This window comes from Panicum hallii, chromosome 5 (genome assembly GCF_002211085.1).
Source record: "Panicum hallii strain FIL2 chromosome 5, PHallii_v3.1, whole genome shotgun sequence".
NCBI lineage: Eukaryota > Viridiplantae > Streptophyta > Magnoliopsida > Poales > Poaceae > Panicum > Panicum hallii.
The window spans coordinates 8,255,870-8,268,870 of NC_038046.1; the positions used below are offsets into that span (position 1 = coordinate 8,255,870).

The 13,001-nt window shown below is 57.6% G+C and overlaps 1 protein-coding gene across 1 annotated transcript; it reads left to right on the top strand.

Moving 5' to 3' along the window:
* Positions 1–8,151: 8,151 nt before the first annotated feature.
* LOC112891447 (cytokinin dehydrogenase 5) lies at positions 8,152–12,582 on the top strand. The gene is made up of 5 exons (XM_025958309.1): positions 8,152–9,033; positions 9,225–9,352; positions 10,198–10,470; positions 10,846–11,117; positions 12,014–12,582. Exons 1-5 carry the CDS (start codon positions 8,427–8,429, stop codon positions 12,345–12,347), a joined length of 1,614 nt encoding a protein of 537 aa, XP_025814094.1. The 5' UTR covers positions 8,152–8,426; the 3' UTR covers positions 12,348–12,582.
* Positions 12,583–13,001: the final 419 nt, after the last annotated feature.

The following is a 13,001-nucleotide window of genomic DNA, read 5'->3' on the forward strand; positions in this document are numbered from 1 at the left end:
CGCCTTGGCATGCATGCATGTGACGAGATCCTGCCGATACGGGGACCAAATCTTGGTCGAGACCCCTGGATCGGATTCGATGCGTTCGCGAATCGCGACCGACGTACAGATCACGGGCACATTGCGCAGGGTCAGGTCAGCAGCTAGCGTACGTACTGTGCAGCACGCCGCGCCATGCCCCCATGCGTGCCGGCTGATGGAATGGAAGCGGGAGCGCGCGTGCCGCTGGACCCCAAGCTCCCTGCTGCCTTATCGGCATCGCCGGCGCACCGCCGGGAGGGACCCGCCGTCCGGCCTGTCGAGCTCAGGCACGGATCAGCCGGCGCCCGCCAGCGGCGAGCCGGCGATGGCTCCACACGCTGCGCTGTTCGAGACGGGCCCTACCGGGCACCAACAAAATTCGTGGGGCCGGCTGGAACACCGTCAAATGTGGTCACCACGTGGTCAAACCGCACCCAGAACTGTGAATACAGGACCGTGGCACAGGGGTTTTCTCCCGTCGCGATGTGTCAGCCTGACCGACACATTGCCGGGCACGGAAGTTTCTGCACGCGGCGGCACACGCGTCCAGGTCGATGCATGATTTCATCTCGCCGTCATCCGGGGCAGCCCCGGCGGGTAGCGGCGGCTGTCGCTTTGCCGGACGGCGGGGCGCGGGACGACACGAGGCGCTCGGCTCGGCTGCAGCTTCGGCAACCGCCACGCCACGCCCACGCGCGGTGTGGGCGGCGAGTGGCGCCTCGCTTTCGGTCTCCAGGGGCGCTGACTGCGGTCAGCGAGCCGCCACGTAGGCCTGGGAGACCGGGGCGGGCGCGCGTGGACTCTTTGACCCGGCGGCGACCCGGTCGTGCCTCGTGACAGCGAGCTCGTAACTTGCCCCAGGCTGCGAAAGCACATTCTTTGCGTGGGTGGGGTGGCGATTAATTATCCTAATCTCGTCCGTCACTAGGCGTCGCGGAATCCTGCGTGCGCTTTTGCTAGTTTCTCCGTGGCGCCCAGCAGCTTGGTCGCGTCAAATTGGGGCTTTTTGACCACATATTCTGGGTGACGCGAGGTGATAATAAATAAAGTTAGGTCTAGCTAGGCCCGGCCCCTTGTTTGCTTATAGCGGCCGGGCTCAATGGAGAATATTGGTGGATGCAGAACTAGCGGTAGCGTGATGAGGAATGCATGAAGAAAATCAGAAACAAACTTTGTAGGATGTAAGCATTACGCTGCATGGATATTTGGAGCGCCGAAATGCGATCAGGGCGTACTAACGCGTACGGGTGTATACGCATAGGGTGCAGGTAGGTGTCAATCATGTAGAAAGAATATTATCTGGAAGAGAACTAATTCACGTGTTTGATTGTTATTATTGGAATTGTGCAAGTGTCTACATCTGTGTCGTGTCTTGGAAAAACATATAAAAAAATTAACTGCAAAAGGGAGAAAACTCCATGTGACTAAACACAATAGTTGAAGCTTTGTTAGGACCCATGGCTATATTTTTCAACAAAAAAGAACTGATTTTCAGGGGATCAGATCACCAAATCTTAGTAATCGAAAAAAAAAATCCTATCTTTATCTGAAAAGTCAGCCAAATTTGCCCATCACTCACGTATCTTTGGAAAAGCTGCAACAAAGGTAGACAACTTCTAGATCAGATGTATACTCATGTCCCATAAAAAAATATAAGCTTCGTCACGCAATCATCAGTACAGCTAAGCACCAAAGTACACCGTCGTTAGAGAAAACCAAGATAGTTTTGCCAAGAGATCAGATTTCCAAGTCTTAACAATCAAAAACCAAACATATCTTAACCTCAAAAGGCAGTCAAATCTGGCCATTAGCCACACATCTTCAGCAAAAAGGGTGTCACAAAGGAGTTCGGATACAACTGCTATAAATGTCGTCATTAGCAGGCCATTTGGACAAGATCCAAACAATTACATCTCGTCTCCCAATAACAAGGCCATCGAGGGGACACAGCTAGCTCGCTCATGGGAAGGCTGAATTTTAATAATCTACGACGATGACGACGAGTCGATGATCCACAAGACATGCGGGCACGAATCGGTTGTGTTGTGCGTGCGCGCAAGTGGAGCGTTATGTTAGCTATAGAAAGCAGAGCCCTCTCGAATTCCTTTCTTTTTTTTCCTGCACGTGCCGTCGCATTAATAGTGGGCGGCCCGACCCACGCGCACCGCACCACCCCCGTGGTTCGGTTGCCCCGTCCGTCCGATCCAGCGCTGGCATCACGAGCTGGACGGCCCCGCCGGATTCGCATGACGAGGGACGGGATCCCAGTTCCAGGTGTGTGCGATACCCGCCTGGATTTGTTTCGTTAAAAACTGCAGCTGGTACAATTCTCCGACCATTTGTATATTCGAACGGGGATTATTGTATTGACTTTCAGGTAACTACGCTGGATCTATGTGCTGTTCAAGTGGGCGGTCGAGGTGGCCGCCTATTGACTTTGAAAAGTCAAAAAGCACGGCACGATTGTTGTTTGGTTTTGTTGTACGTGCACCTTACTAGTAAGTCTTAAGATAGTGGTAGGAACTCTTCTTTCTACGCGTGGTCTCTATGGAAGTTAACGTAAAGCAATGAGTTAAAATAAATTAAGAGTGAAATGTACCATGTGTGCTTGATTTATTTTTTCTCACCATGATTGCCGAGTGAAAGAGCGCTTGGAATCCAGAAGCAGTACCACACTCAGACGAAAGGCGACCACATACCAACCTAAAGAGAAATAAGCAACGACGAGTGCGGTCGTTGTTTAGTCCATTTCTTTTTTTTTTCCCGAACTACCTGCTCGCCACCTGTGGCTCTAGCAGTCTAGCTGATCGAGCTTTTTTTACGGGCATCTCGTTTAAAGTGCCGTACCACTAGATTACACATTCATGCAGCATCGATTCGATCGATTCATATATCCTTTTTTTCAATTTAATTTTGTGTATATACGTATCATCGTCTCGCCGGGGGGCCTGCACGAACTGCACTGTGTGCATCTAGCGTGTGCGTGTTAGGTCTGGCACGAGGTGGCCAACCAGACCGCGCGCTCGTGTCGCGCGAATCCCTCCGGGATCCGGGCGAAAACGACCGGAGTGTCCCGCCACGAATAGTCTCGGCGGGGGGTTAGTCACGTCGTCGCCGATCTGCGCTGTCTGCTGCTTGCACTAGCAGCAGCTCCCTCCCCCCGCGCGGTAAAAAAGACACTGGATCACTCGATGTGCGAGCTGATGATTATTCGGTGTGTGCGCGCTGACGAGCTAGTCCCTTTCTCTCCACGTACTTTTCGGCGAGCAGTGCTAGCTAGTGGGCTAGTGGGCGTGTATGTGTCGGCTCGGTGTACGTGGTACTGAACTGATTGCTTAACGGCGTAGATCTCGCTCGGTCGTCGACAAGTTGCGCATTGGCCTTGCCCCCACAAAGCGTACGTACGTGAGTGCTCCAGGTTATTTGTTGTTACTCCAAGGTCGGCTTTGATGTGCAGGATCGGCCTACGTGGTGGTGCTAGCTGATGATGATGCACGGTAACTAGTGCCTTTACATTTCCCCTGTACGTGGCTACCAAAATAACCTAGTAGCATGCGTTCTGCCACATATTATTTTGTGGCCATCGTGCGCCATGTTAAACAACCACCGTTGGGGAAACTTATTATGCGCGTGCAGAACGTTCAGCATGGCAGCACGCATCATGCGCGCGGGAAAAACTTATTAGCCTTTGGGGAAACGCACGTCAGCGTTGCCGCCTGGGGCGTACGGCTAAATCTGCGAGGCGCGTGCACGCACGCAAGCTGGATGCCAGAAACCAAGCAAAACCCCGAGACGACCCGAGTCCCCGACGATGCATGCAGCAGCGACATCTTCTCGTCCGTGGCTCGACCCATGGCATCTTACGTCCGTCCGGACCCGACGGGCGCGAATCATTCAGCTATGGCGCGCGGCAGCATGCACGTTGGCACGCAGCAGGCAGGTGCGTGCGGTGGGAATGAGATGACGACGCCCGATGCGCCAAATCCAAAAGAACGCTCTCGCGTCACACGAGGATTTGATGGTTGGGATACACATCCGGTGGCCATGCGCGCGTGACGTCGCTGGGGGAGAGGGTCGGGCAAGAGATCCGCGCGCGTTGCGGCAGCACGCTGCATGCAAGGACGACGGCGCCGCTCGATCGCCCTCTTCTGCTGCGGACCGGCGGCCGGACAGACCCGAGAGGCGTGTCACGAAACCACTGCTTGCCCCTGGCGACGCATGACCTCATGCCGGCATCCGCAGCGGCGCGGCCGCATCCGCTCAGACGAGATGGTTGATCACCTCAGCGGCGGTCACATGTATGTGTATCTGCCGGAACCCCTTTGCACGAGCCGCTATATATTCACGTAGGCGGCAGGCACGGGATATTTGTTGGTATTTCACGGTCTCTGATGTAGTTTGGCTCTTGATCGCAATTTTTTAATGCTAGAATGAAGTTATAATGTCTAAGTGATTGTGTGATATTATATATTACAGTTTTGCCTTTGTCTTTTGGCCAGACTAACCTATGATTATTTTTATTTTTTTAAAACTAGACTAGATATTTAGAAAATTGTTGATGGTCTCTTTGCAATAAAGAGTTTGGCAGGATCTTAATCAAATCCTCGAGTACTTTCCTCTCTTGTTAAATATAAGATATTTTTCTTGCAAGGAAAATATAAGATAGTTTAGCACGAGCTAATTAATTTGTTTAGGATGAACTAAATAACATGTTCTAAACATCATATACTTCAAAACAAAGCGAGTACATTTTGTAATCGAAAGGATTGTTTTGTTTCGCTTTTGCGCTTATTTTGTTAATTTCTGCGAGCAAGGAGCTAAAACGACGGGGTGGTAGCAATTGCTAATCGCCCCCCACATTTTACACGTTCTCGGCTGAAAGCAAGGTGCAGACAAAGACACACTGGAGCAAGGACCACGCTTGAACCAATAAACCGCGTGTGCTGTGTGCACCAAGCATGGCCTTTAATCGTGTCCGCTGCTGTCCAAGCAAACCGATTGGCCGCGCGCGTGGAATTCCTGTATGTACCGGCAGAGCACGCAGCGGGGGCGGGGAGGGCGCGCCCGGGACCGCCCGCCCCCTTGTCCCGTGATAATTGTGCCAGACATCGGCACGGCACCTCCAGCAACATGGACGCGCGACGACGACCCGTCGTACATGGCCACCGACATCGACCAGATCGTCATCCTCCTCGTCGGGACGACGGCGATGCGAGTAAAAGGCGGTTCGTGCAGCAGCTAGCTAGTAGCAATTACCGCGCGGCGGCTTATTACGTGGCCGGGATCCGGTAGCCGCCCGGCCGGGACCTCAATGAAAACGTGTACGGTGTACGTACGCCACCGGTGGCGCAGCGCGAGCGCGACGACTGCGCCCTCGCCTTGAACGCGAGCAGGGGGAAGAAGAAGGCTTGGAACAGACGAGCGGGCCGCGCTGCAAGAAGTTGGATCCGAGCTGGTCCGGACGCGCGCGTTAAGTGCCCGACCAAGGCCGGCGATGCACGTAGCCGCGCCGCCAGCGCACCATCACGTGCTCGCGCGCGGCCACGGCGAGCGGGCGGGGGCGGTTCGTCGATCCCGCGGCCGGATCGCGCAGGGATCGATCCTCGACGACGAACCCGGCGGCCAGCGGCGTGGCCACTCAAACGGCGCCTTATTAACTCCGGTGGGCCCGGCTGCCGTGGGGGCGTGGGCGTGCGTACGTACGCACGCGTACGGCTGGACCATCTTGGGCACGTACGATTGTTCGGGGGCACTGTCTCAGTAATCTTTTTTTTTTGCGAATAATCTTGGCTTGGGGCATCAGCTATCGAGAGACCACAGATCGGGAATGGCGGTGATCGGGTCGACCGTCGACGCGTCATGGTGTACGCTGGTTCAGACTGAACCGATGGTTAGTAGGGCAGGGACGACGCGTACGGGGCTGTGATCTCTCGGTCCTTTTGGGCGGAGTGGCAGGCGGACAGGAGCACGGAGATCTGAGATCTCATGCTGTGGTAGACTGGTAGCCGTAGCCTATGCTAGTCGGCCTTGACCGCCCTGTTAGGCAGTTAACGGTGGTCACACGGGCACGGATAATAGATTGGTCGATGCATCCATCCGTGCACCTTCGCCGTAGGCGCACGGGCGCAAGGTTGGCATCAGCTAACAGCTGGTTAGTGTTACTCCAGAGACCCTGCAAGTGTACGCACGCCACGTTCTTCTGATGTTAACATCGCCGAGGTGAGATGCATGCGTGCGGCTGAATCACGCGCCCAATCCCGAGCTGTCGTGTTCGGGCCGGCTGGTCGTCGTACCGTGGTACCCAAGTCCTAACTAGGTAAGATCGCCTCGATCTCGCACTTTTGCCGCGATTGTTTTCAGACCACCTTTATCCCCCGGCGTCCGATCCGCACCGTGTGCCGCAGGAGCGATGCATGCGGCACACATGTCTCGCAGCGGGCGCACCTCGTGCGCGCGCTCGATTCGGTCGATGGCATCGATAGACGCTGACGCCATTGCTGATGGTCCGGTCGTCTTTTTTTTTCTGGAAAAGCTGGAGGAAGCGGACCTTCCCCCTCGTCAAGTCGTGGCAGAATTCAACCCCGGCACCACTACCATGTCTTGTTTTCCAGCACATGATAGGCATGCATGGCACGCCGGGCCGGCGGCTAGCTCGCTTCACCTCATCGCCTCTCTTTCAGACGGAAACCATGCCCTCACGGGGGTCGCGCCTCGATCGAAACCATGGCCGGAGCGCCAGCGACGAGCCGGAAAAAGTGAAAAGGAGAGGCAAATCTTCGCGCGATCCTGTGCAGACGATCCCCGGGCCTGGAGACGATGCCACACGACACTTTGGCGATTTCCTCGAAATGTGCTTCCGACTGCCCGATCGGTGTGCCGGTGCCTAGTGCTGTGCCAGGCGCCTAGCTAGGGCAGCAGCCTACAGAGAAAGCAGCAAGCGTAGAAGACAGAAGAGACCCAGCGGTGAACCCGAGATAGTGTTGACCGTTGCAACGAGTACTACACATAGCTATACCAAGAAACTCAGCCTGCAGCCAGTAGGGATGATCAGTGGTTGCCGCCTGCTGCTGCACGTTTCTCGCTGAAGATTTGTGCAGCGCGTACTTCCGTAAAGTCTCGAAGAAAAAATGCCTGCGGCCTCGTCAGGAAAAGCAGTGGATTTGGCGTGTGTACTGCGAGTACTTTATTTAACTATTTAGGTGGGATGCTATAGTAGTAGCAGAGAGAACAGGGATGAATGCTGTGGCCGGGTGCTGTGCTCGGATCCCCCCCACCTGCATGCCTCCTCCGGTGCGGGTGCGATGATGAGGACGGACGTGACGGGCGGGCGCGGCCTGAAAAGCTGGTCAAGATACGGAAGCGGGGCGAAGGATCTCTCTCTCTCTCTTGTTTTGTTTTGGTTGAGTGCAGAGTGCTCCCTCGGCGCTTGAAATTCCTCATCCTGGGTTTAACATCGGAAAAACCGGGGCTTTTTACATCAGCGGAAACGTACCAGCACCCGTAATCGCTTTTTACATCAGCGGCGTGAAAACAATGTGGTACTGGATGGGTTAATCTACTCTTAACCAAGGAACCTGGACTCTGCCCGCTTCCACGGTCAAGTCAATTAGCGCAAGGGATGTCGCGACGCCTATCTTATCCCGGAGCTGAAACCACTTTTGGGAGACGGGAGTTTCGTCACAGCTTCCAGAACCACACTTTAGTCCCGTGCAAGCTCATTACCAGTACTACACTCTTACCACGCAGTAAATAAAGCTTCCCGTTTCGGCACCTTTTCATGCTTGGAATTCTCCTAGCAGCAGTACGCACAAAAATTTCTACTGTCCGAACCGAAGAGATCCTCATCAGGCGCGCAGGATTCCTCCCAGCTAAGCGCGCCGCCCAAGCACTCCACTAGCCGGTCAGTCAATATCTAAAAAAAATTGGGCGGCAACCGGCGAGTCTCCCAGCCAGGATGGCAGGCAATTGCGCGCCAGTCTTTACTCTCCCAACCGGGGGACGTTCAACTTCCATGACGCGCCTCCGGAGTTGTTTATTCCCGCGCTCCCGTCCCCGTCCGTGTCCTCTGCTCCCTCCCCTCGGCACATCGTCACTCCCTTCTCTCTCCTATCTTCCTCGGTCTCCCCCATAATCGCTTTGTCTAATTAATCCCCCCCGGCTTCCACCACCAGCCCGCCTCGGCCTCCCCCCGCCTCCCAGCGCACGCGCCCTATAAATACGCCACCTTCGCCACCGCTGCACACCACTTCACCCATCTCATCTTCCCTTCGTCCTCCTCCCGACCTCCCGTGCTCGCAGCTCGCAGTGGCTCATCGTCTCCCTGCTCTCCGACCCTCCACCAACGAGGCTGAGAAGCGCGCGGAAGCGGAAGAAGGCGTAGCGGGGCAAGGGCCGGGCTGGCGGCAATGGCGCGGTGCCTGGTAATCATGCTGCTCTTCCTCATCTCCCCCCTCATCTCCACCGTGGGGCTGCCCGTCGAGCCGCCCGCGGAGCTGCTCCAGCTCGGCGACGCCGCGGGCCGCGGCCGCCTCAGCGTCGACGCGTCCGACGTCCGCGAGGCGTCGGGGGACTTCGGGGGCCTCGCGCGCGCCGAGCCGGCGGCTGTATTCCAGCCCCGCGGCGCCGGCGACGTGGCCGCCCTGGTCCGCGCCGCGTACGGGTCCGCGCGCGGGTTCCGCGTCTCGGCGCGGGGCCACGGCCACTCCATCAGCGGGCAGGCACAGGCGCCGGGTGGGGTGGTGGTGGACATGAGCCACGGCCCCGGCGCCGCGGCGCGGGCATTGCCTGCCTACTCGCCGGCGCTGGGCGGGCACTACGTGGACGTGTGGGGCGGCGACCTGTGGGTCGACGTGCTCAACTGGACGCTCTCCCACGGCGGGCTCGCGCCGCGGTCCTGGACGGACTACCTCTACCTCTCCGTGGGCGGCACCCTCTCCAACGCTGGCATCAGCGGGCAGGCCTTCCACCACGGGCCCCAGATCAGCAATGTCTACGAGCTCGACGTCGTCACGGGTGCGTAGCTCCTCGCCGTTTTTAGCTAATCCATAAGCATCCGTCCAATCCACAAGCTTTCTTCTCGCCGCTGATTGTTTATCCCGAGCTCCCCGCGCGCGCGTTCCGCGGCCTGGCCGGCCGGCCCCGACGAGCGCGGCATGCAAGCGCGCTCTGGATCGCTCCACGACTGACACACGTGCGTTGGGCAGGCAAGGGTGAGGTGGTGACCTGCTCGGAGGCGGAGAACCCGGACCTCTTCTTCGGCGCGCTCGGCGGGCTCGGCCAGTTCGGCATCATCACGCGGGCGCGCATCGCCCTCGAGCGTGCTCCCCAAAGGGTAACAATCTCGACGTCTCCTGATATCACCACCTGCATCAGTTCATCAGTTGATTCTTTTTTCGCTAACACCACAGTTAGTTACTGCTAGTAGCACAGCATCTTCCAGAAAAAAAAAACTCCTACTAGAACAGCAGCATCTATCTGTCGCCGTTCGAGAGGAACGGAGCTGGGATGAATAATATCTCGCGCGCGCCCGGCAGCCTTTCCCTTTCGCTCTCGTGCGGCAACCAGGATCCCCCTCCCGCGCGGCGGGTGTGTCACCGGCCTCGCTTTCCAACTAGCGACCGACCCGGCAGGGAGCTCGGCCACGCAAGTGGCGAGCGCGCGCCGCTGGCTGGTCCGCGGGGGGAGGAAAGCGCCTCTCTGCCGGCCGCGAACCCTCTTGATTGGCGCCACATGTGTAGCGTCCGAAAAGGGCCACCCGCGCGTACGTGTTGCTAATTATAGCCGACCTAGGGGCAGGAGAGGCGCGGCGCGGGGGGTACGACACGTACGCCTTGCATTGGGTGCTTGGCTCCTCCGGCTTCGCTTCGGCAGCCGGAACAGTCTTCTCGTTACGCTGCTGCTCGTCAAAGTCTGCCGGGAAGGGGGGCCGTGGTTAATGGCTAGTGGCTAGTGGCCTGTGCGTCCGGTCAGGGGGTCCAGGGTTCGGTTCGGGCCGATCCGTGGGGTTCTCGTCGCCGATCAACTTGCTCGATCCGCTGACGGATTAGCCGCCGCCTTCGTCGTCCGGGTTTTTGTTTAGCTCCCGGGATCTTCCGCAAGATTTTATTCCCCGTGTAATCTAAGGCGAACGACGACGATCGCGGGCCGCTTAATTAATGCGCGGTTTGGTGGCTGCAGGTTCGGTGGATCCGGGCGCTCTACTCCAACTTCGCCGAGTTCACGGCGGACCAGGAGCGCCTCATCTCCCTCGGCGCGGGCGGCGGGCGCCGGTTCGACTACGTGGAGGGCTTCGTCGTCGCCGCCGAGGGCCTCATCAACAACTGGCGGTCCTCCTTCTTCTCGCCGCAGAACCCGGTGAAACTCAGCTCGCTCAAGCACCGCTCCGGCGTGCTCTACTGCCTCGAGGTCACCAAGAACTACGACGACGGCGACGCCGCGTCCGTCGACCAGGTCAGCGCCCGTCACCCGCCGCCTTTCTTTCTTTAGTGACACTGCTGCCGCTTGACTCCTAATGTGGTTTGTCCTTGTAAAATAAATGAAACAATGCCTGATAACGAGCCGCCTCATTTTTGGGCGGCGAGCCAATCATTGGAGCCATGTTTTCAGTTAGTTATAGCCGGTTTAATAGTATAATCGTAGCCCGGATGATAGTGTGGTGACAGCCACATGCGTGTGCAGATCATCATCACAGAAAAAAAAGGAGGATCCTGAATTGCTCCTAGATCTTGTTCCGTTGGGACAGCAAATATTTTATCCTTTACATCGCAGCGAGGCAGCAAAAGAAGCTAAGAGAATTTGTGATTTTTTGTTGTTGTTGTTGTTCAGGACGTGGACGCGCTGCTGGGCGAGCTCAACTTCCTGCCGGGCACGGTGTTCACGACGGACCTGCCGTACGTGGACTTCCTGGACCGCGTGCACAAGGCGGAGCTGAAGCTGCGCGCCAAGGGCATGTGGGAGGTCCCGCACCCGTGGCTCAACCTCTTCGTGCCGGCGTCCCGGATCGCCGACTTCGACCGCGGCGTCTTCCGTGGCATCCTCGGCGGCCGCACCGCCGGCGCCGGCGGGCCCATCCTCATCTACCCCATGATCAAGCACAAGTAAGTCAACCCATCACTATATACAAAGACAGCTTGGCCAACGCATCGCATCTACTAGCTGCCTGGCTGGCGGCGCGCATCGATCTGCCGCCGCCACGCACGCGGAGGGCGGCGCGTTACCGCCCTCCGCCCCCGCCCGCGCCCGCCCGCGCTTCCAACCAACCAAACCTTCCACATCCCCACATGCAGCGCACGGGACACGGGGACGGACAGCACATGAGCCGCCACGCCTCCGCGCCGCCCCGCGCTCACATGCGGGCCGCGTCGGGCGGCAGCGCACGCGCGGCGCAGGTGGCGGCTCGCCCTCCTCGCCTCGCTGTCGCCGGTCGAGTGCGCCATGATTGGCGCCACACGATCAAGTGCCGCCGCGGATTAATTAATCGCCGAGCTGAGTTCGCCGGATCCGGGCGCCCGGTTGAATGGCCGCGGACATACGGCGCACTTGCGCGACAGGGGCCTATTCTATTGCCAACGCCCATAGCCGGCCATCTCGCGCGCTGCGGTGGCGCCGACCACCCATTTTAAACCGGCGCCGCGAGGGCTTTACACGGCGCAAGGGAGCACGGCACGGTCAGAAAATCGGCATCGCGCAATTTCTGAATCCGATCGATCACCTTTTACTTTGGGGAATTGGGGTTAGTAGTTGCCAGGTAGATGCACCAATTGTTTTGTTGCCTTCAGCTTCAGCGCATTCTATCACAATCTAAAAAGGCCGTATCAGAATCACCAGGAGATCCTGCTGAAAACCGCTGCTTTTTTTCCATATCTATTCCAAATTTCCAACCTTTCCAGCTTCGATTAGGTTAGGTTAGGTTAGGTTACTACTTCGCAATTGCAAGTTCTGAGCTGGACAATGAGCTGACCTGGTGTGCTCTGTGGTTTTTCTGCGCGCGCAGGTGGGACCCGCGGAGCTCGGTGGTGACCCCGGACGAGGAGGTGTTCTACCTGGTGGCGTTCCTGCGGTCGGCGGTGCCGGGCGCGCCGGAGAGCCTGGAGGCGCTGTCGCGGCAGAACCAGCGGATCCTCGACTTCTGCGCGGAGGCCGGCATCGGCGCCAAGCAGTACCTGCCCAACCACAAGGCACCGCGCGAGTGGGCGGAGCACTTCGGCGCCGCGCGGTGGGAGCGCTTCGCGCGGCTCAAGGCCGAGTTCGACCCCCGGGGCATCCTGGCGACCGGGCAGGGCATCTTCCCGCCGCCCGGCTCGCCGGCGCTCGTCTCCGACTCGTAGGCACGGCGGCTCGTGGTGGCGGACTGGTGGTGGTGGAGCTGCTACTGATCGATTGTTAGGCGCGTGTAGGTAGTTACAGTATACGAGGAAGATTATTTAGTTGGTTATTATAGTTAGCTCTCCGGTTGATTATCGATGTACAAATGTGGGGTCGTTCATCACGTGGTGGCATAGCTTTTTTGTATAGGGCAAGTAAATGTCAATGTGGAAAAGTGAATTTTTTTTTTGCAGTGAATTCCGGCGCCTGCCTCTGCTCCCTTTTCTTGTCCATCTCCTTGTGTCCAGTACAGAAGTCCTAGCGGTAGTTTTCTCCATGGTCCATCCATGGCCACGAGCGGTATGAGCCGTGCAGGTCGTCGCTAGGCAGATTTGAAACGGGCCATCGGATGGTAGCACGGGACGGCGGGGCAGATTTGAAACGGGCAGGATTTGGTTGCCCCGCCGTGTCACGCCTGTCACCAGTCCTACCGCGCACAGGGACTGCACACAGGAGTACGATGGTCAAGCTGGAGAAGTGGAGGGACCAGATGGATGGTTGGGCGCAGGGTAACTTTATGACGGCGGAGGAATGCGCTATGTTTTTTTTGTCACGCCGCTGAGGTGCCATCAACGTACTCAAGCATTCAAGCCGCGCTGCAAGTCTGAACTCTGCTG